At 42.9% G+C, this 24,416-nt stretch overlaps 1 protein-coding gene across 1 annotated transcript in view; it reads left to right on the top strand.

Annotated features, from left to right (window-relative positions):
* LOC146854903 (uncharacterized) overlaps window positions 1-23,341 on the top strand; it is a 47,837-nt gene extending 24,496 nt beyond the window's left edge. The window contains exons 2-3 of the mRNA XM_085652322.1: window positions 21,238-21,653; window positions 22,481-23,341. Of these exons, the coding sequence (XP_085508448.1) occupies window positions 21,238-21,653; window positions 22,481-22,539 (475 nt within the window). The 3' untranslated portion in view covers window positions 22,540-23,341. The remainder of the gene's footprint in view (window positions 1-21,237; window positions 21,654-22,480) is intronic.
* Window positions 23,342-24,416: the final 1,075 nt, after the last annotated feature.

The following is a 24,416-nucleotide window of genomic DNA, read 5'->3' as shown; positions in this document are numbered from 1 at the left end:
AAAGCTAGATGCAACAATGCAGTAGACGCCTGCGTAAAAGCTGTTGAAGTGTTCTGGATGGATGGGTTGGACCCCATCCCCTGTGACTTGTTTTTTTAGTTATCGCAGATGAAATGTCATACAGTGGCCTTGCCTGTGTGGTATAGTATTTTTACGCCTATAGCAAATGTGTTACTACTTCGGATGGTTTGACATTTGAAGAGGAAAAATAACTCAATCACAAATCTTAAGCCCAAAATGATTAAATAAAAAATCTTACTGTTGGCCTACCATGATATAAAATTAATATTTGATATAAGAAAATCCTTGCAAAAAGCCTTTTCCACATTCTCTAGAATGCGACATTTTTCCTTTCTTTCTTCATCCTTGGTTGATTTTTGGACCAGTCCTTGACTGTGTGCTTGGCAAGTTCTTCTCATGTTGAAAATATGTACATGTTGTCATCTCTGTAGATATACATGTTAAAATTTGAGTTGTAGTAATTTTAATTTTGAACGTATGACTGATACCGTCGGGACTGTTTGAGAGCAGGCCCAGCTATATCGCCGTGAATTCTAGCACCATAACAAGGCCCCTCTGCCTTCATTCTCAGGGGCCTTCATTCTCTTAGTCTTGCCTGCCTCACTCTACTGAGACCAGAAATCTTGCCCCACGTTTGGCATCTATAGAAAGATCTGTTCTTTGGGAGGGGAGGGACTGGGGCTAGGGATTGTTTCATTTATTTGCTGGTTTTATGTAACCTGCCCAAAACCTGTGGGCTTATTGGAGAACTTTACAAGGAATACATTTGAATAACTAGACTATTTTATGTCAAATAGATTAAAATATAAAAATAAATCCTGCAAAAAGGGGAAATAACTCTTGACCAACAGAGGGGCAGGATCCAGCCATGGGTAAAATGACCCACAGAGGAATAGAGGTCTTCCTCCAAATAATTTTTGGAAGAGCAGGAGGTTTGTAAGGATGCTAAGGTGTCGGAGTTAAGTTTGGGTTCTTGACGAGCGAATGCTCCAATTTGAGAGCTGAGGCGGAGGAGGATTAATTTATTCCTGAGTGCGCAATACTTTGTGTTTCTTGACCTAGAAAGCCTGAAGAGAGATTTGGTAGCTAGTGGGATGAGTATTGTGTCGGCACTGATGTTCCTTGTAGGAAAGGAATCCAATTTAAAATGTTAGTCTGGCTTTCAGGAGGAGCCAGTTCAGGTCTTGTGTAACTTCCTGTGACTCTAGTGGTGCTAATGTGTTTATTGAAAGGCAGTTTGGGACAGTGGTGCTGCACTGATGTGGGAGCTGAATAGAGCATGAGCCTCCGAGTTCAAGTCCAAGACTGAATCACTCCTACCATCCACTATGTGGAGTGTTGCACATCTGGGTTTGTTGTAGTTTATTGGTGTGTTCTGTATCTGTGCATTGAGCATGAGAATGTTGTCTGCTATCCTGAATTGTTTCCTCAGTAGCTTGTCATTGATGAGTGATAAACCATGTCTGGGTGTCGTAGACCTATTGATGAGTCCTTGAGCTAGATACTTTCATCACAGACCTAATGAAGTGACTGGCATCCCCCCACATCTCCAGTCTACTGAGATCCTGGCGGACAACCAATAGCTCAATTTAAAGTCGGTGTGAAACTGATAGAGTACACTCCCTTTAGTTATGCACATTACAGACTTAATCATCAAGGAAGCCCGTTCCCCCTGGCTGTTGAGACTTATCGATAAAAAAGTTAGAGCTCACCTGCTAGGATGCTGAACACCCAAAATACTACCATGTAAGGTCTCTGGAGATGACCCTATTGTTCTGTGAACCCGCGTCCACCGAATAACATTTATTCCTTCTCTTTTATTTATAGTATGTCCGAGTAATGTAATGGTGCTGTCCACCAGTCAGTAACTGTAATGGTGTTGTGATAATACACGCTTTTGTAAATATAAGTGTGTCTAGCTTGTTATATCCAGGAATTGGAATTCCTCCAAATTTATGTTGGGAATAGAACTGGCGCAGCTCACATTCTGTGCTGGATGCTGTTGGCTGGAAGACGTCAGCTTGCCTCATACAGAGCACCCCGTTGTGGGATCCAGAGAGAGGCTTCTGTAGACGGCCTACCAAGTACTTGAAGGTGAACTATTGCAGGGGTAACAACGAGGCCCACCGAGTGCTTGAAGGTGAACTATTGCCGGGGTAACAACAAGGCCCACCGAGTGCTTGAAGGTGAACTGTTGCAGGGGTAACAACAAGGCCCACCGAGAGCTTGAAGGTGAACTGTTGCTGGGGTAACAACAAGGCCTACTGAGTGCTTGAAGGTGAACTATTGCAGGGGTAAGAAGAATGCTTTTAGTCTCTGTTAGAAATGGAATTTTTGGTAGGCTAGGGCGTGGACCAAAGCCAGGCAAAAACCACCACTCTAGTCAGGATAAGGGAGTTACACTTCTAAAATAACCCCTGCTCACCCCCTTGGTAGCTTGGCACGAGCAGCCAGGCTTATCTTAGAGGCAGTGTGTAAAGCATTTGCACCTAACCAACAGTAATAGTGTATGCACTACAAAAGGACACCACACCAGTTTAGAAAAATAGCCAATATTTTTATATACTTTAAGACAACACCAATTATGATAAAAATCCACAATACTATATTTAAAAATCTGCAGTTATCAAAATAAGTTCCTTGATGTCGATAGCTCCGTCCGGGGCTATCACGGCGTCGTGAACAACAAATCCAACAGTTCTGGCTGGTCGCAGCGTCGCGGGCCAGCTACGGTGTCGGGAAGACCCGCAAACAGTACCTGTGAGAAATGCAGGGCGTTGAGGCCCTTGAAGTCACTCGCGTTGCATGTTGAGCTCCTCTCTGGTGGAATCAGGAGCGCTGGCGCCGGCAGGTGTCGGGTACTGCGGTGCAAAGTGCGGCGTGCGGTGCCCCCAGGTCACGGTGCGAGCAGCAGCACGGTGACCGCGTCAGATGGCGGCGTCGGTGAGACCAGGGTCACGGTGCGAGATGAAGGCGGTGCTCGCCACGGTGCTAGCAGGTCACGGTGCCAGCGGCGGTGGCGGCATTGCTGCTGAAGCGCTGTCGTCGGCTGATGAACTGGAGTCGATGGCGTCGGTAGGCCAAGGCTGCGGTGCGAGATGAGGGCGGTGCCTCATGTGACTTTCGAGTGGTGACCTTGAACCACGGTGCAAGCAGCGGCATCGATTTTGACGTGGAGCGGCGACGTCAGGGAGGCCAAGGCGTCCTTGTGAAGCAAGGTGGTGCGGACTGCGGTGCCCATAGGTCGCGGTGCGAGCAGCAGCGTCAACAGATGTCGGTGAGACCAAGGTTGCGGTGTTGTGGCGGTGCTCCCTGCGGTGCCAAAGCTTTGGTGTGAAATGAGGCGGTGCAGAGTGCGGTGCCAACAGGTCGCGGTGCAAGCAGCGGCTCGGTGGCGGCGTCAACAGGCGTCGTCGGTGAGACCAAGGTCGCAGTTCTCTCTGCGGTACCAAAGCGAGGTGTGAAGCGAGGCGGTGCAGAGTGCGGTTCTAACAGGCAGGAGGTGGAGACCGCATTGTCAGAGGCAGACCAGGCCCTTTGAGGTGCAAGGAAATCTCCTCCTCCTTCCCCCATCGTAGCCCAGGTCTAGTCAGCTCTTTCCTGACCTACCTAGACTATCTGGAGCCCCTCCGACCTCCCAGCCTTCTGTCATCCAAAACCCAGACAGGCAATCCACATTCCAGCAGAGGCACACGGGATGACTGAGCAAGAAAATACCCACTTTCTAAAAGTGGTATTTTCAAACGCAGAATGTAAAAATCACCTTCACTAAAAGATGCATCTTTAGATTCTGAGTTCAAGCATACTACATTTTATTTTCTTACCTAATTCCCTGGGCCAGTTATGTTTGTAAGATGTTATAAACAAACCTCCCATTCTGTCCTATGGGGAACTGTTAGCCTTTCAAGAGTGAAAAACGAAATTGGCTGTAATTCACTATTAGGACATTCCACACACCAGGGCATGTACTTTCTTTCACATACATTGCACCCTGCCCACAGGGGTACCCTGGGCCTACCCGAGGGGTGCCTGACATGTAAGAAAAGGGAAGTTTAGGGACTGGCAAGTGTGTGCACTGGCCAGGTCGACATGGCAGTTACAAACTGCGTGCAGACTCTACAATGGCAGATCTGAGTTACCGTTTTTAGGGCTACTCAAGTGGGTGGCACAATCAGTGCTGCAGGCCCCTGAGGAGTGTTTGATTCACCGGTCCTGGCACAGGCAGTGCACTTTACTTGGGGCTAACAGGTAAATCAAATGTCCAAACATGGAACCACTAATCAATACCACAATTTACATGGAGAGCATATACACTTTAGCACTGATTAGCAGAGGTAAAGTCCTAAAACCAACAGAAACCGGTCAGGAAAAAATAGGAGGGAAAAGCAAAACGTTTGGGGATAACCCTGCAAAAAGGGCCATTCCCGACAGTCTCTGTGTAAAGAAGTCCATAGGTTCACATTGAGTCCTGGGTTCATTCTGGTTCTGCACACCTAAGGGATCCAGCTGATTGGTTTAAATGGGACGGATGGCAACTTTCCTGACTGGTAAACACATTCATAGCCATTCATTGGCATCAAAAGGCGATGCAAGTTCAAGTAGGAGAAGCGGAGTCCAAAAGCACACATCTTGTTCATGGACCTTCTAATATTCAGTCAGTGGATGAATTGAGTTTGTTGCATCCCTGGAGTTAGGACAGGCTCTATACTGTAAATCTGTTATTTGTAAATCTCTGCCCTTACATTCCGGTTCTGAGCAGGACTCCCCGTAATGGAATAAAGAGAGCAAGTGTCATACTTTCCTACACAGGCACAAAGGCGTCCAGAGCGAGTTACCCCGGAGGTCGGGGTGACTGGTGGAGCGTGTGCAAGTTGATATGTTAATTACACTTGTCAATATAATAAAGAATGGAGCCACAGTCGGGTCCACGCGCCTTTCATCCTTGCAAAGAGGTTGAAGCATGATGGGCCACGCAACAAAGACAAAGGGTCAAGAAGGTGAAGTGGGAATGATTACCAGCTTAGTGCTGGAACTCACAGGAACAGATGAGCCTCGCATCTTGGTAGCCTTTGGTGCCTTTGCCCAAAGGGGACAAGCCTCTCGCGCCTTGAGCCCTGGCATGTGACCCACATTCCATATCGACACTGGAAGCGTGAGTTGAAAGGAGTGACCTTTCGACACACGCGCTCGCTTCTCTCACTTCGTTTCGCTTTCTCCTTTTGCAAGAATGCTCATTGGATCAGAAACCGATGCTTCTAGCATCTGTGTAGTTTAATCAATCGAGTTTTCTCTATGTAGTGCCAATGCCCTAAATGTTGGGCGTCAGCGCGCTGGAAGTATCTGTTACACGTGTTCACTCGCAACCATCTGAAGCTTGGTGTAAAATACTAAGAATCTACAACAAAGTGAAACGCATTTATTTTAATAAAGTTTGCTTTATCTGGTTACGTGTAAGAACCCGAGTCTCCTACCTCGGCCTCCATTTAGTACTGTGCGAGAATGCTTTGCAACGCTTCTTAACACGTTTTATATTTTTATTAAGAGAAGTAATTATACTCCACTTGACAAGCAATTCAGTATTCGTGCATCATACAGCAAGGAAAGCAAAAAATGTCCAATGATCCGCTACAAATAAAGGATTTTATGCTTGTCATATGCAACAGATTTTCCAATCGAAAACATGAGAAAGGGGAAAAAAAAGAGGAAGAATGAAAGAAAGGAAGAAAAGAGAATATGAAAAGTATACTGCTTAAGCTGTCTAATCATTGCAGATTCAAATCAACACCAAAGACTTAGAGTGAAAACACAACATGGTAATTACAAAACCTTAATATGAACAGGAATTTACCAAAATCTTACAATTAACTAGGGTTGCTACATGCATGTTTGGACAAATATTTAGGAAGTTGTTCCCACAATGCTTCTCGTTTAACAGATAGTAAAGTAGACTGTAAATTATGTCGATCCAATCACAGACCAGGTTCCTCCATTGTAATAGTGTTGGTAGATTTCTAGTGAGAGGTGAGTACCTGAAGATCAATTGCGATAAAAAGGTCAACTAATTTGCCGCACAGTTTGTCATGAGACCATAGATTTCCCAAACTACCTAGATTTGAGGCAGTTATGGAAAATGGAGACCTAATATCCGTAATGATAGTTACACGTGACCACACCAAAATTGAGACCGCTTAGGACATTGACAAAAAACATATGTAAGTAAGTTCCAGAGCTGTCGTTGGAACGCCAATAAATATTTTGTTGAAGTAATTTGAGTTTAAAGAGATGTACAGGGGCATAATAGAACCTGTTATAAAAATAATATAAGGTTTGCAGGGCGTGTTTTTGTTGTGAATTTTGTCCCATATTTTCTCCCAAAAAGTTGTGGACCAATTAATTTGTGATTCAAATTCTCTGGTAAGGTCAAATTAGGATTTGTCTGTCTGATGGAAGAGTATTCAGTGTTTTAAAATAAGAACAGCCTTGGAGGGAGTGGTTATGGATCTGGGAGTGATCTGTGCATCATGATCCCGAATGGGAGGGGATAAAAAGGAATTAAGTGCGGCAGTGAGCAAATACGGATATTGTTTGAAACACTTGGGTGGTAAGTGAAAGGATTGGGAGAGATTCTCAAAAGAACGGCACTCGTATGAAGAAGCAGTTGAGAAATTGTGAGCAAGCATTTGCTGTACCAATCCCACCAAAATGGTGATTTACCTTTCTTTAAAAGCCATTTTTTACAACAAATAGGACTTTGAACAAAGAGTAAGAGGATGGATGAGCAGTCAGAGAGTAAGCTAGAGAGGGTAGCCAATACTTAGGAGAACAAGACGTATAAAGAATGTGCTTATGAGAAAAGGGGAGATAAATAAATACCAAAATCTAGATTGCGAGTAAGGATGAGCATAAAAGCAACCTTGACACTTCTTAATGCCAAATATGATAAAGGGTAAAATCAGGGAAGTTAACCCCTCCCAGAGGTTTAGATAGCCCCAGGTGTTGTAAAGATATGCAAGAATGTTTCATATTCCAGAGAAGAATGATAGAAGCACGTGTCTCAAAAATTCTTACTAAACCAAACCCCCAGGCATTTTATTTTACCTGGGTTCCAAGACAAGCCCATTTCAGCAAAGGGGGTTTTGAAACGGAACCTGTTCAATGGCATCACTTCAGATTTATCCATATTAAGCTGATAACCAGATACCTCCGAATATGCTTGTAATTCTTTAAAAAAAAGGATGGAAGAGAAGATTTTGGCCTAGAAACCTAAATAAGGATGTCATCTGCGTATGCTGTAAATTTAATATGCACATCATTTAAAAGGAATCCAGAGTTATCATTAGAGTGTTTTAATCGATACAAAAAGGGGTCCAGGGCAAGAATAAATAACAGGGAAGGGGAAAACTTGTCGCGTACCGCAATATAAAGGAAAGTATGCAGACTAGACTCCATTAACTATGACAGATGAACAGGGCGAAGAGTAAAGTAAGGAGATAGTTTTATAAATTAAGGGCCAAGACCGTGCCAGCAAACCGCATACATGAGAAATTGCCAGTTAACTCTCTCAAAGTCTATCTAAGGCTATTTCAGTGTCTAAAGTTATCGCAGCGATAGAATGCTTAAGCTTTGGGGCATTACTAATGACATTATGAAAGACATGTGAATTGTCAACTACATTTCTATTTTTAACAAACCCTGATTGTTCAATATCACCAAAATCAGGAATATGATCATCGGGCTAAGGCTTTAGATAATATCTTACAATCTGTATTTATCAAGGATATGAAACTATAATTTTGACATTGGGATAAATCATGATCCTTTTTTAGAATGAGGCAGATCATAGCTTCAGTGAAGAAGTCAGAGGAATTATTTAATAAAAGGAAATGTTGAAATAGTTTAATTAATTTAGGGAACAATCATTTGGAGAAGTGTTGAAAGAATTAGATGGTGAGACCGTCTGGGCCAGGCGATTTACCTGTGGGAAGGAGTTTGACAGCCGTAAATCTTCAATGTTAAGTGGTTGTTCACGCACCGACTAATCGGTGCGAGTTGACCTATGTATTGAAGAGTGAGAGAAAAAGGATTCAATGGGCTCATCAGAAGGTGAGTGTTCAGGAGTATACTAGGCTTTTTATCAATTTGCAAAGCGGTCTTTGTCACAAAATAGATTCGCACCAGATTAATTAGTAATTGATTTTAATGTACAACTTATCCTTCCTACCTTTCGAATAATCCGCCATTAGAGAACTCATTTAATTTTAGCCCCCAGAATACCTTGTTTTAATTTCAAGAAGAGTATTGCACGCTTTGTCACTAGTAGATTTGTTGACTTGAATCTTAGAAGCTACTAAAGCATCTAAATCAGCTTTATTATTTTTAGAGTTATAAACTTTGTGTTCTAATTGTTTGGTGGATAAAATGGAAGCAGATTCTTTTCCCATTGCTTTCCTTTTAATTCGCAACATAACCAGTAATGAAATCCCTAGAGGCAGCCTTAAAGGCATCCCAGATAAAGTGAAAGAAAGTCTCCCAAACATCGATAGAGGCAAAAGTCATGAGGCTTCATAAGAAGACAGGAATACCTTATCGAATAATAAGTTATTGAATTGCCAATGAGATTTTGAAGAAACATCCGGAGGAATATCCAGATCAGCACTTGCAGGGGAGTGGTCTGGGATCAGAATGGAACTGAACTCTGAATAAACTAGGTGCTTCAGACTTTTAATTTGGAAAATATAGTTCATTCTAGTTTGGGAAGTGTGAGGGGCCAAGTAAAAGGGAAATTCTTGGAGAGTGGGGTTATTTAGTGTCCAGGAGTCAGATAAAGTGTTGTGTTAAATAGTGTTCTTAAAAGGTTTGAGCTTTGTGAGAAAGCAACTTGGTAGTGAGTGGCAGTTTCTTGCTTTGGTCTAAGGGGCTGCTCCCACCCAATTTCCTTCAGGATCAACATGTACATTTTATGATTACTATTGTAATGATTACAATAGTAATTTAAAAAGTTGTTCTGCCTTGCTTGCGGTCACTGTGACGCTTACATCAGTGTGGGTATGAAATCCAGGCAGTTTTCACAGACATATGCACTAGTGCACGCTTGTCCACCTCTGTAGTTATGTTGGATTAAACCACAGCATAATGTGTTCCAGCTTTGGCTTGCCAATCTTCAGGCCCTCCTGGGAACACTCCTTATGACACACTGCAAGCGTCACTTATAAAAGGTAGGCCTAAGCGTTGTGAGTTTCAGCCCTGTCCTGCCTGTGGCTACACATCAATCACTGACGGCTCGGGTGAAAAAGGCAGCCTGTGTGGGAGGGAGGAGAGTGGATCAGGCCTTCACCATGTGACCATGCAGTAAACAGATACCTTGTGCATGCTTTAGGTGTGAATGGTCAGTGTGTCTGTTTACTTTCACTTTCTTTGTCGGAGAACTGAAGTTCAAGAAGCCTGGCCAGGTCCATGCCTCCTTTAAGAGTAAATCACATCTCCTGTCCTGCCAGCCTTTCCCCAGGTTTCTAGTCTCTTCAATGGCCTATGCTACCTCCAGCAGATGTCATGGCATAATAAAGAGTAGTAACATGGGCTACTTCAAATAAGTACATTAGCCTTTGTTAGCCCGATAAACAGATGCATTTATTTTAAAAAAACAAAGGAAACGGGAACCCCATTATTTCACGAAACCGATCTAAGCACTTGGTGAGTGTTTGGTGTAATGAGCAGTGTAAGTAAACTTGAGGGACCGTTTCAAAACCTTCTAATAATAGAACAGTCAAAACAGTGAGTGGTAAAGTGCCTCAAAGAATGAAACCAAGCACACTGTTGCTCTCTGAGAGCCTTTGGATAATTGCAGCACTTTGCAAACCAACACTGTTAAAAGGGTGGGGTCAGTCTGTTCCCGTATCACAGAAGATGCACCTTGTGAGCTGCGTCTCTGTGATAACACGTTTAGAAACACACTGCTGGGTGTTGTACACACCTGCCTAGTTGTGCAAATGGAAATACTGGTTTCCATTTGCTGTCTCAGAACACCCTTTTTTTTCACAGTACCTGCATCTGTTTTGTGTGCCTGGAGAACCTGTTACCCTGCAATTCCATGGTCTATACCGGTTTCCGCTTGATGCATGCCATGCTGGAGACTCTGCATGTCATCTGCCCTCGGGCCATCATCCTGTAAGCGCCCTTGACAGCACCAAGATGTGTGGTCTTGCCACATCTGGTGTGCTGTGTGCATGCAGGTCCAGTGAGAACTGAATAATTATAAAAAAACAAGACCAACCGCATAATGTTCTGAAACTGTCAGTATTGTGTAGGCAATGACTGGATTACCCTTCCATGAACACTCGTAAAGCAGCTGTAAGTCAATGTTGAGGTTGGAAAGAGTTAACTGAAACTGTAGGGTCACTGGGTCAGGAGATACTTCTCAATCTGAAATGGTGGCTCTGTTAAGGGGGACATACTCAACAAGGGCATCTTTTTATGCCTCCCCCAGTGTGTCTTTGATTAGGTACTAGTCAGTCAGCGCTGCAGGTGTCCTAGACCTCTGATGTGACTGGAGTACTAACCTCTATCTTTTGAGTCATTAGAAGAGCATAGACATGGACAACGCCAATTCCGCTGCCATTGATTTGCTAATGCAGGCGAACATCATCTCTGAATGTCTGTCTGTGTGTTCGAATCCGCACATTAAAGTCAGACCTATTGATTTTCTCAACACTTGTTCTAAATGTTATGCATCTTCTTTAGGTTTTTTCTTGCAGAATGTAACTCTTATTTGGTGGTTATTATGCACTGGACCACCTCTAGCTATCTGGGTGAGTTCAAGTTATGGGTAGATATTCATGATGTGATCCAATTGAGAGTTCTAGAATTGAGACTGATGGTAGTTGTAAATTCTCACAGAGCCTGCCAGTGGGCCATATATGCTCATCCTGTCCCTGGTATGGCCTCTCTGCTGAACACACAGGTCAAGGATCACAGATGTGCCAATAGTAATTACCATTTCATTTGACAATGTAAAAGAGTTGACAGTTTTGAAGAAAAAGAAAATACAGTTTTCGCAGGTGAGGAGAGTAGGTGCATATGGGAGAGCAGATGCATGAGAGAAAGTAATGGGTGCGTGAGAATAACCATGAGTGATTGAGAATAAGTGCTGTGACTGAGAGGGAGTGAGTGAGAATGACTATTAGAATAAGGGCCTAGAATAGTTTGCTCACTGGAATTCAGTGCATATATTACGCCCTATCAGTTACAAAGATCACGAGCCGCCACTGTTAGTAGCGGAATGTCGATCAAGGAACGGTCCAGGATTTGATTGCAGTCTCCTCTCAAAATGAAGTCTGCAGTGGAATGTTGTTTAATCTTTTGAGAAAAGGTTGGGCCCGGGTGTGTAGGGCCATACACATTAATAATTGTGAAAGTGACGTGATCAATTTTAAGTTAAACCAAAACCCAGCTACCCTCCTCACATTCTGCCGAGAAACAAGGAAGATATTCAAACATTTATGGCATAAAATTACCGCACCGTTTTTGTGTAGAACCGTGAGGGGACAATAAAGCTCACCCACCCATTGTTTCTTGAGCTTGGTAATTTCTACATCTGTGAGATGGATCTCTTGAAGTAATGCTAAGTGGCATTTTAATCTAGAAAGGTGAGATAAAACCCGTAGTCACTTTATGGGATTGTTTAAACCTTTGACATTATTTATTATTTTAAGCAGTATTTTACAAGAAGTCATGAGATAACCACAGAATTATACATAAACTACATATTTGAAAACCTAATGAGTATCTACTAGAGAAAGAGAAGAGTATAAAAAAGACAAATATGATGAGCAGATGGAAAAAATAATGGGGAAGAAACCCCTAAAAGATATAAACAGGGGGGCAACACAGGAAGTAAAAAAAATACCTCGGTTGCGAAAATGACAGTAATGAGGAGGAAAGTCATCCCGGGGATGTGAAGAGTATGGAGCACCTAAAGAAGATGGAACCCGGTTCGGCCCCGTCGACATAGAATACAAAGAACTTAGAAAAGATTATAGGCTTAAACAATAGAGAAACATTTGATGTGCATAGTCAGTAAAACCAAAAGATAAATGATACAACATAAGACTTACCATGAACTACAAAGGGAGGCAGTGTATAACAACAAAGGGAAGGGAACACGAGGACAGATAAAATACTCCAATATACAAAGGGGGCGGGGGAGAAGATTATATGAGTAATTACACAAAGTACATATAGTACCTGGGGAAAAAAACGTGGTTAATCATAATAACGAGCAATATATCACAACAGCAATCGTGTTTCGGCTGTAGCACCAATCTCCATATCCTCACAGCGATGTTGACGAAGAAATGTCTGAAGTTGAGATGGATCCTCAAAAGAGTAAGGGTTCGCCTTAGAACTGGTTTTAAAAGTACACGGCTGGACTAAGTCGTATTGAAGTTGGTCAAACCTGCTAATATATACCAGTGGGAAAAGGCCAATTCTCACAGTGGGTGGAGAAGTGCTTTTGTTGATGGAGCAGTGATTTTCCGATCAGTGAGTGGAAAGGAGCACCTTGAAGAGATACGTTTAGCTCCTTTCTGAACTGGTGATGTGAAGGAGGGATGTTCTCTCAGATTCTGGATTGATTGCATGAAGTGGCTTGTCTGCTGCCCTGCTTTATTAAGTTTCTTGATTTCAGGTCGGATGGTGGCATGTGTTGCGTTAGCCTTTCGAGAGTTTTACCTTTTCATTCAGCTGAATTGTTAGAGAAAACCAAAAGAAGATTTTACCCCATATAGAAACACCTTGAAATGAAAAGAGGCTCTCCAATCAGTATACTCAACAGTTAACCAACACAGGACATTTCGCTCTCAGTTGGCATCACTCAGTTTTGATGTTACACAAATGGAGCGTGATGTGCCAAGAACTTTGCAAGTTCCCCAAAATAGTGAATGTTATGAAATAGCAAACTAATTGCATTTGTGACTCCTGTACTCTTGGAAATAAATTGCACATTTGAAAACTGCTAACATTTTCTAATGAACTTAGCAAATTCGCTATGAGAGCGAACTAAGCTGTTGGTTGTCTGAGCACTTTTCTTTATGCAAATGAGACACCTGTAAAGAGCTTCTCTGGATTGACCAGGAGAGTTGTTAATCCCCTAACGATTTTGGCAGTAGTGGCTGGTGACAGATGAAAGTGGTGAGGCAAGAAAGTTGGGTATGACTTTTTTATGTAGCGAGCGACACAAGCAGGCCTAATGGGCAAACCTAAAGACCAGGTGGGTCCTTCTCATGAGGAAACATTTTTGGTAAATGGTGTATTTTGAAGCAAATTAATTTAGTGACAAAGCAAGGCTTATTAAGCATTGTGACTGTATAGTCTTGAAATATTAAACACATGAAAAACTGCCAGGTATCTTACTGCAGTAATATGTTCAACAGTTTCTGGGATGTGCAAATTTTTCAGCGCGACAACTTTAGCCCTTGTAAAGTGTGTGCTTGTCCAGTGTCTTGCATCGCGTGCAGCATCATCTTTGGAAGCAAATGCTCTATCAGGCTTCAGGAATAACCCACAGCTGCTGGCTGCAATCAGTCATATAGAAATATGGGCAAATATGGCTTTAAATGGGCTGAAAAAAGTGGGGTCTCTTTAAAAGGGAACATGTGAAATACATTTCTGATTCTGGTAGTGTGCTACCCGACCAGTATTTTGGTTTCGCTCTGAGATGTAATTGCATCCAGAAATATAACACAGCAGCTGGCATACACCTAAAACCTATCAGTATGATTAGCTTTGACAGTGGTTGTTCGCTGTATAAGATAAATTAGTAACAACAATGATTTTGTTATAAATAATTAACATTACCAATGTTTCAATTCTGAAATTGTGAGTCAGTGAATTAAATAGTATTGTTGCCTGTGGAAGGGATTTTGGCCTTCAATTATGTGCTCTTTGTTATATATGTATGCCCCTTTTCTCTCCACATCTTCAACTGCCACTCGTTCCTCTTCAACACTCTCTTTTTTCACTTTTCCTAGAATGCACTTCCTCACATCACCACTTCCAAACATATACTGCACTCACTCGCATTTCAGCAATTTATTTCCTTCTGCTTTTGCCTTGAAAAGATTTTGACATCTGTGTACCCTCTTCAGGCACAATTACACAGACTTTCAGTTGCAAATGGAATGCATGAGCTTTGGTCTGTGTGCTCTCCAGAGAGGCCAACTTCAGTCTCCGCGCCAGAGCTCTCAATCAAAGCCCCTCATAACGTTTTTAACATTCATTGTTCATAAATCAATCTATATATTTGTCATTAATGTTAAGGGCATTAAGATGGGGCCAGTTTTATCCCATAGAACAGATAAATGTCTTTACTATAAACACCTATTCCTCCCTTACCGCTTGACTCCGATATTTGGATCAACTTCACAAGGGAACAAAAACCCTGTTCATCTTTTGGATCAATTTTGCAAGGAAAATATACAGCAGTTCCACTTCTAACAGGGAGAGCAACGTATGGCCAGGGCCTGGGGGTGTTACAGTGGGGGGAAGTCAGAGCAATATACATAACACAAGATCAGTATTTTAACACTTACCATTATCGAGGACCAGGCACCAAACCACACGTGCATGCATCCACTCGTATGTGTGACGAATGGGTAAGGGTGAGATCTATGCCTGTGAATGACGGATGTCTGGAGTCACGCAGACGCCTGAAGCCATAAAGCTGAGTCACTGACCTACAGTGGATACTACCATAGACTACAATGGCAATGAAGGGCTTTAGAAAGGTAAGCCCTGCATCACAGTTCAGAATGCCTGGCTCCTGCCTACCACTTCAGGGCGAGGCAGGGCAGGCAGCCTGGGACAGATAGCCCAGACTTAAATACATCCATTTGTTTAGAGAGGCAACTGTATCTCTAAATAAATCGATCTATTTAATATTTGTGCAGGAATGTGTAGAAATTTCAGTTAAGCGCAGCCCCAGAGCCCTAATGGAGAAACCGCCCCTGGATTTTGGTGCTCCACACCTGAGCCTGGTCAACAAATCAATTCATTAAATATTATGTGAAGTCCACCAGGCTCCACAAAAAGGACACACATATTTTAGTATTGAACCATGAAGGTAATTGATTGTGTTCACAGTGGAGGAGGAGAGAGGACCATGGACGCTGGAGGAGGATAACTGGCGCATGGGTGATGGGACGGAGAGTGGACAGTGATGTTTATTATTGTGACACTGCTCCTAATGTGTTCCTCTGTTTTCTAATATTACGTCAGACTTACTTTGTTCTTTTGTTCCAGCCTAATGAATATCCGGAACCACTGGGCTGTTGTATTTGACCTGTTATATTGTAAACCAATAAAGTAAGATTCCCAAAAACAAAGTTTATGGTGTACAGAAGGTAAAAATCAGATTCATGTCAGTTTATAATCCGAATGTGGATGCTCCAATTAATAGGCAATCAAATAGATCAAATATTATGAAGTAGAAGACGAACCAGCATGGGGTCGCCTCACAGGGAAGGATCCAGGAAAAGTCAGACATCTTTCTCTGAGAGAGTACTCTCAAAATCTCTGCTCTAAAAACGCACAAATTCTAACATTTTACACAAATACACATAGTACTCAAAAAGACTGTCCAATCAAATCGGTTACATATTCTCAGTGTTTATCACAATACATGCTTCTCTCTGCGTCCTACAAACTTACACTGTAACTGATGAGATACAAGGCCGTTTCTACCATCAGGCAAGACTAGGCGGCCGCCTAGGGTGGCAACAGAGCTAGGGCGGCAAAAGGGGGATATTTTTTTATTTGAACCTACGAAAGTAAATCTAGGTGGCCGCCTAGTCTTGCCTAATGGTAGAAACGACCCTGGAGGGGAACGAAAAGGTGGGTATTTGTGCAAAAGAAAACGTAAGCCGCACACACTGACCAGCTGCTTCCGTAGCTTAGCAACGGCAAACTGAGTTGCCCTACATCAGAGTAAAGGGGCGTAGCTCTATGGTGACAAATGCGCAAGGTGGTATGTATACTCTGAGGCCATCTTGGACTAGCTTTGCATAGTCTGATGTGAGAGTTTCAAATTTAGTACGCGTAAGGGTGAGGGGGTTCCACTGTTCGGCCTATTGGCCTTCACTAGCTGCCTAAGCGTTATTATAAATGCTTCTGCAAATTAAATAGTAGCTCAGTGTACCATTTTATGCACTTTATTTTGAAATCTAATTCTATTTCATTTTTCCTCCGGACAAATAATACTTACTATTGTATTTCTTGAACACTATACCCCACGTAAGCGCTAGCATACTTAGAAAAAACAAGGTAATTGGCGTAACACCCGTTTTAAAATACAGCAACAAATCACTCCTTTCAAGATGGCGACCACGCATATACACTACTCGGGAGACTCTAAGAGCCCCAGAATATTTCCGCTGAATTTCAGACTAAGAGGCGGTAAACAAGTTTCCTGGGTTCGGGGAGAGAATGGAGTTTGCAGGGCCGGGGCACATCAGAGGACTGTCGTGAAAGTGAACTCAGTTTACCAACTTCCACTCGGAATACAGTGCCTGTTCTTCCTGCCCTCATACCTGAATGTGTACAATGGAGTCAGACTTCTCGGATAGCATGGAGCTCTCCCTCATCGACAGGCATGTCACTAAGTATGTAACGGTTGCTCGTCCTGCAACAATTTACTGCGAAGTTTAATGAAAACCTGCTTTGTCTTTCCGCCTCACACCTCCCTTTGTTCAGCCCCTAGACCGCCCTTAGTTGAACTATTAAAAATGGTTATTGTTCTCTTTCGGAATTCTGGGCTGAAATATTGGCAGCTCAGTGAACTTTGCGCCTGTTATCATAATAATGGGCTATTCGTGCCTAACAAAAATTAATGTGTCCTCATGATGTAACGCAACTTGTGCTCGTGTAAAGCGCTCTGATACACAATACTTTTGGGTCAAGATTGCGCTATATAAAACTCTGTAAAAAAAAAAAATAATAAATAACTGACCACTAGCCTAGTGTCATCCGGTAGTGACTGTTTAGGCCAATGTCCATGTCCACACTGGGATTTTTGAGCCAGTGCTTTCCCTGTTAAAAGTAAGACTACAAATCCCAGAATGCAATGTACAGGTGGCCGCAAACCCGGGATTGGTTGAAGGTGTTCCACAACATGGAACCACTTGTCAACTATGGCGAAGTGTGTATTCTGCCTTGCACCGGCTCAAATTCTGGTCAGGATTACTCTCATAGTGGTATCATGCACACGCTTGTCAATAACTTCTATTCACAGCACCAAGAAGCAGTTCATTCTGTTGTACGCCAAACTTTATTAACGTCTTGCCATAGTCTCTGATTAGCGCAGATTTGAGCATCATGAACTATAATCTCCCTGACATGGAAATCTTTTAATTGTTGTGATCAGCTTATATTAAATGGATACAATGGTAGATGCTAACTATTTCAGATCCCTCAGTGAAAAAAACAAGCGTTGGCAAAACCACTAGGTCTGGCCTAGTTGGAAGATGGTGCAAGTTACTATTTTTTTGGTGATTCTGGTTTTAAAAACGAGGTGCACTTGACGCCTCAGTGGTATTTAAACACAAGGCTCTATTGGACATCTGTGTACATTCTTCTGTGAGTATATGGCTACCGTAACGGTCTGGCCTGGGCCTTTCATTGAGGTCGTTTGTAGGACTGACTGTTGTGATTGTGTTTACTGATAGTAAATGTGAGTTTACTGATAGTAAATGCGAGTAACCTAGTTCGGCAGTAGAGGGTGTGCCTCTCTAACCTGGATGACGGGGGAGAGAGTGATGGTAGTAAAAGGGTGTCGAGTGGCATTTTTCAATTCTCGCCTAGGGTGGAAAAACACCTAGAAACGGCCCTGTGGAGATACAGGGGCTCGTCAGCACACTGCAGTGGTCTCTTTAAGGTGCTAGTCATTAAAACAATGTTCAACAATAAGAAAAGAAAAAATGTCTTCAAATGAGAAAGGGAAAAGAACAATGCACTCAACAATATTAGAATTTCAACTTGCCTAGAAATAAAATGTTCAAGTGTTTCAAAGATGGTAACCAACATTCTCATCTTGAAAATAAACATAATTTTCTCTCTACAAACCGCATTCGCATGACTATGCATTCATATCGTGCTAAAGCAAAACCTAAAGAAACTACCAATTCCTTTAGGGCAAATAAATGATCAAAAAAGAACCAGCTACACCAGAGACACTGCAAACACAAACAGATGATGGACAGAGTACTGCATCTTTTCAACCACTCACCCCCAGTCAAGAGATCTGAGTTCAATCCACCGTTCTTTTGCTCACTAGTCCACCCCAGTTTGGACCCAGCCATATGCAAATCAGTCTTGACCCTGGTCTTCATGGGAACAGTCCAGCCCAAACTGCTCGGCCCTCCTTGGACCAGAACCTAGCATCCTGGCACCAGTTTCAGAGTATCTCTCTTCCCCCCCCCCCCCCTCCCCTACCCCCCCTTTATTAGCCAGGCCAGCTTGAATCAGTGGCACAGCGAGCCAGGGATCCACATCTGGGCATACCCTTGGCCACTAAGGGCAAACACAACAAGATGATGGATGGAGTGCTGAACCATTTGAACCACTCATCCGCAGTCAAGAGATCTGGGTTTAATCAATCATTTTTTTGCACACTTTGCCACCCCAGTTTGGACCCAGCCATGTGCAAATCAGTCTTGACCCTGCTCCAGCATATGGCTGGGTCTAAACTGGAATGGCGTGGCTAGCGAAATGACGATGTGCCTGGGGGTGAATATTTGACAATGTTCAAAATTCCGGCCATCATCTTTTTGTGTTGCATTTTTGTCCTAAGTGGGAAGAGTATACCGGACGTGGGTCCCATGCTCGCTACGCCACAGGTTTCAAGCTAGCCTGGCTGATGAGGGATGATACTGCAAAAACCGGTCCTAGGATGCTTTTTTTCCAGTCCACGGAGGACCTGGCCTAGCCTGGCAGTTCAGGCTGGACTGTTCCCATGGGGAGCTGGGGCAAGGCTGATTTTCATATGGCTGAGTCTAAAGTTGGGTGGCATGGGGAGCAAAAAACGATATATTAAAGCCAGATCTGTGAATGGGGGTGGATGTTTGACAATGTTCAGCATTGCATCCAAAATCTTTTTGTGTTGCATTTTCACACCATAAACACAGCCTATTCCAGAGCATATTGCAGTGACATTGATTCGAAACACCACTAGTGCTATTTGGAGAAGGAAGTACCAAAGGACTGCAGAAGTCCGTTTTGAGGCCTTCTGTGAAAAGAAGTGCTACACACTAACCACCTTCCTTTACTCAGGAAGTATACGCATGCTAGGCCAAGGGGAGATAGAGGAATAATCCTTGGCTTTAATAAATCATTCAACAGTGTTCAAATGTCAATGTAATAGAATTAAATTAATGTAAGTTGTCAGAGCTCGTTATTGGGGTATGACTAAGAGTTGGTTAAGTGGTAGAGGTGCAACATCTACAGACTGGGAGAAGGAGACTTGTGAAGTTCCTCTGCTGTCATTCTTTGTGCACATATTATTCTACATATGTATGAAAGACCAACAGAATAGACTCCAAAGCAGTGATGAAAAGCTGCATAGAATTAAGATACCCTACATCTAGAAAGTTCATATGCAGTTAGATGGTGGGCATCACATACAGAGCTGAAGCACTTGGTGTGAATTGTATCTCTGATGCATGCAACGTGTCACGTGGCCAGCATGTTTCTAGTCCTGCCCTTCCTTTTCACAAACATATATTCTGTGAGTTGCACCTCTCCTTCAGTCCAATTGAACTAGTTGAATTAAAGTCCCAGATGCCAATGATGGGAAGTACAAAAATTCGAGGACAGATAAATGAGGCCAGATGAACAATTGAAGGCATTCAGTTCCTGGTTTGTGGTTTGGACCTACTCTTTGCAGAGGTTTCCGATTACTCTTCTCATACACAAAATGCACAGTTCTTGAATGTCTCTCCATAAATCCATGATATTGACAGTCATTTCTAACCTTTACACATGCTAGCTGTCAGTGCGCCATACATTCCACATCCATAGGGTAGAAAACATCCATTGATTCCATTTTCATGGAAATAATTTGCCATGGAAAACCTAACTTTTTATCTCACTGAGTATATACATTTGGACTACTGTTGCACGTTTCCATATTGCTTCACCACTTACACCTAGATCATGAGGTAACAGTTTGAAGTGCAAATTGATGTGGAAAAAGTAATTTAGATATATTTGTGGACACCAACAAAATTATAACATTTGAGATGTGTTTTTCTAACAACTTCTTTGACACTTGAGGTTCACATTTTCTTTCACTACTCAATGGAAACGCATTCAGTTGGGGATTAGAAGCATACAAGTGACAATTTTCAAATCTAAAATCTCCTAGGAAGGAAAGTGGACCTCAAGACCCTAAATCCATGCTTAATTTGTAATACAAAAAGTGAATGGGTTACATTTTTTTAGAAGCCTGCTGCTGAGTTCTGGGGTTGCTAAATACAAAGGATACCTGGTCTTGACTTTCCCTCTCATGACTTTGTCTTGCACCACCTTACACTTCCTGTTTCTTGATCTGACTCTTGCAGGTTCATGTTCATCCATACTTTTCCCCATTTTCTCTTTTTTCCTTGTATTTCTCTTCTTCGTCTGTACGCTTTTCTGCCTTTCTCCTTTGAGCTGGATGGAATTCTGATTAAATAAGTCCTGTGTCCCAAAAATATGTCAATAGGCCACCACTGGCACAAATTAACCACTGTCTGGAATCGATTTGTTTGGGAAAAACAAAGTTATGGATGGAATGCTTTGATTAATCTCCACTCCTGTTAATTACTAGGGCCATCCAAGCAGACCACCATATGCCCTATTTAAAGAGCCCCCCCCACCTGCCTGTTCTGATGGGAGATACCACTGTGGGGGGCTCCATTACAAGCAATGGAGTCTTATTCAGTAGGTACCTTGTGTAAAGGGTCCCAAAACCCCCCAAAAATGGCCTGCCTTCCAAGGCGTTTTCTCACTGTACGTAGGAGTCATTCTGCATCTTCGATGCCTGCAATGCACCTCAGGAAAAATGAGTGATGGTGAATGCAAAGACTTTTTGAACATGAGGCCTATGGGTTCTATTGATTTATCTTTTCTGATATTTAGCCTTACAAGTCTTTCCCGAGTCTGATCATACACGTTTGTCTCCATCTTTAGAGAAACACTAAGGATCCGTAAACAAGGCGAGCAGCTGAACACTTCTGTTTATCCTGAGGAGAACACCAGGACCCAGGCCTATCGGGTGCGTAGGAACTTGTTCGGTCCAGTGGATCATGATCTGTTGCAGCAGGACCTTCAGCGGTTCCTTCGGAACAACATCGAGCTGGCTGGCAGGAAATGGAACTTTGACTTTGTAAGGGACACTCCTTCGGTTGGCATGCTGGAATGGGAGGAGCTGGGCTACCACGAGGTACCCGCATTCTATAGAAGCCAGTGGCTAGATGGCAATAAGAATCTTCACTGTACTGCGGCAGGGCAGCGGCCATGCTGTGCTGAGACGGTGTTGAGGGAAAGAAATGGAGGTGTCGATAAGGAGAAGCAAGAAGGCAAGAAGAGACAGAAGGACATCAAAGGTAAGGACTTGTGTCATCCCTTTTCAAATGAGTTGGTAAATGAATGGATATTTTGCCCAATATTATAGCAAATAATCTGAAGCAGAAGTAGGCTATGCAGTCTTTTAAAGTGATGGAGGATTTTAGGTGGGATGAAAAATCTATCAATTTAAACCATTTATTTTGTAAAATGTATTTGCAACTGTTAGTTCATCATAAATGTAAACAAAATGCTTTTGCCCATTAATCGGTCTTCAGAAGGGCTCTTGACCGCACCCTTGTGTTGTGGTGTTCCTCATACAACGTGATCTCACCAGCAGGGAAGACTGTAGCACTGGGGGAAAGCTCTTCATGTCTGAACCTGCTACAGCTTTTAAAAGAAGCTCGGGAGTAGCTTGATTAATGAACTTTATTGAATCTGTACTTCTCTGAGCCGATCAGGGTGACTCACACAATCGTACATATTTGTTGTTTTGTGCCAGTTCCACATTTATGAAGGTTTGGTAGGCTCCCAGGAATCTGTAAAGCAGCATGAGAGGGTTTTAGCCCAGGCCTTGCTACCTCCAGCTTGCATTTGCAGTTCAACCAAGGTGGGACCTGCCCTGGATTCTGATGAGGCAGAAATTACTCCCTACCTGCTTTGATCTACAGACACCAATGTTGGTGGCAGTTAGAGAGATGTTAATTGTGTCTTACTGAATTGGACATATTTCCACCAAAAGCTGTATTATGCCCACCAAAACATCTTAAACATCTTAAGAAACTGCTGCCTTTTTCTGAATGCCAACTTCTATCAGACGTGAAAGGCAACAGTCTTGTAACTCACTGTACTTTCTTGACTCTTGCAGAGTACTTCTCAGTGAAGAAACAAGTCATTTCCAGCAATCCATCGACCATGAAGACCTAGGATTTTGGAAGGAGTCTACCAAGCAAATGGCCTGCAGTGTGATCGTGGACCATCAGGACTGCCATTGGTATCGCTTTGTGTCAAGTGATCGCTCAAGGGCCCTTGACCAGCAATTGACTTCTAAGGAGCTTGAGAAAAGAAATGTTTGTGGGCGGTGTATTGGGTTACGCAATCTACACTACACAATTTATAATCTTTCTGGCAGTTGTGGACTGCGTTATGCAATTGGAAAGTTAATCACTTTGATATTTGGTCCTTCTGCATTGATTAGTTCAGCAAATGCAGACCTGAACAAAAAATATTATATCTTTATTTGACACTTCTTATTTACTTGTGATAAGATAGTAGTCACAGAATGTGAAACAGTCTCTCTATTCTTTCAGAGTCATTAAGTCCCTGGCAGCAGCTTTGCTAATCTCCCCTTAAACTGCCCTGCCAGAATGGCACACCTCTGCTCGAGAGGGGGGACAGCCAGGCCGCTGACGGGGCAAGGACCCATGCGATCCTCTGGTCCCTTGGCGAGATTGGCGCATGCCAGTTATGCTGGTTGCTCTGGTGATCTGAAAATCTCCTAACGAGATGTGGACTTGTACCTGCAATGTGTTTGTTTTGTTGTCACTGATTCATGGTCTACCCATGATGGGGGGGAGGCCTTGTTAATCAATCATGAAGTAAGGTACATACAAAGGTTTGATTTTTCTCATAAGTCATGATTAGATTTAAAAAAAATCTATAATATTGTATCTGAATCCCCATTAAAAGTTATGCAAAATGGAATTGGCCAAAATGGGTCCTTTATCACAACATGGCCTTTTTTCTGCTTGGTTTTCTTTTATGGGTGCAGCTATCGGGTGCACCTCTAAGTGAACTTACACACTAGAATTGCCATTTCTTTGGCCAGGTGTCATCACTGTTTCTGGTCAGTTTTACCAACACAGCTTGATATGGCCAACAGGAAGATCTTACTGTATGTCTTTCTGGAAGATGTTGGCTCCTGTCCTTTGTGCCGTCCAGGGGGTTAACCCACCCACTTGCAATGTGCGAGGACTGAGTTCAGGATGGTTCCATTGCCCTTGATTTGCCCATCACTTTACATGAGAAGTGAGTGACTAATTTGAGGCTCAAGTCTCCAGTTGGAATGCTCTATAGGCATGTCTGCAGGTTGATCATGTGTATTTCTTTCAGCCTCCCCACCCCCCGAGACTGAAGGTTCAAAGAGGCACATGGCGGTTGCAGGAGAATATGATTTTGAGGGGAGGGGAACCTTTGCTTTCCTTTGTAGGGACATATGTGATACATGCTTCAGTATGCCAAGTTGAATGTGAAGGGCAGGAGATGTCCCGCTGTCTGTGTGAAGTAGACATTGTAAGGAGTATGGGATAACCAATTACGCTATGTGTGATGTATTGTTTTCTCGTTTATCCAAAGTGTTTTGCTAGTGTCAGACCAATTCACCCAAAAAAGTGCAACGATTTAGGCCTCCGCATGAACTTATTTTTGTATTAATTCACAACACCTCCAAGGAATGCTGCTGGACAGCTGTGCCATTTGCAGGTTTCTGGGCAGAAAGACACATCACTATTAGGTGGTACAGTTCCGCACAGTAGAGTAACGAAATCTGAGGGGGCCCCCCTGCAATGTACATGGAGGAGGCCCCCAACCCACGAACTTCCACTTTGCCCCACTACCAAAAAATCTTGTATATTTTTAATTGAAACTTCTAACATTTAATGAAATGCCTCGATATTGCCTAGCTCAAAGTTCGAATAAGAAAGGGAGAAACTCTCTTAACATATAAGCTACGCCATTTGTAATATTGCTGTCGAGCGTAATATTTTCCTGAGACAGCAATCGGAACAATGCCAAGGAGCTGGCCT

Source organism: Triturus cristatus, chromosome 4_1 (genome assembly GCF_964204655.1).
Source record: "Triturus cristatus chromosome 4_1, aTriCri1.1, whole genome shotgun sequence".
Classification (NCBI taxonomy): domain Eukaryota; kingdom Metazoa; phylum Chordata; class Amphibia; order Caudata; family Salamandridae; genus Triturus; species Triturus cristatus.
This window is presented reverse-complemented; position numbering and strand designations above follow the sequence as displayed.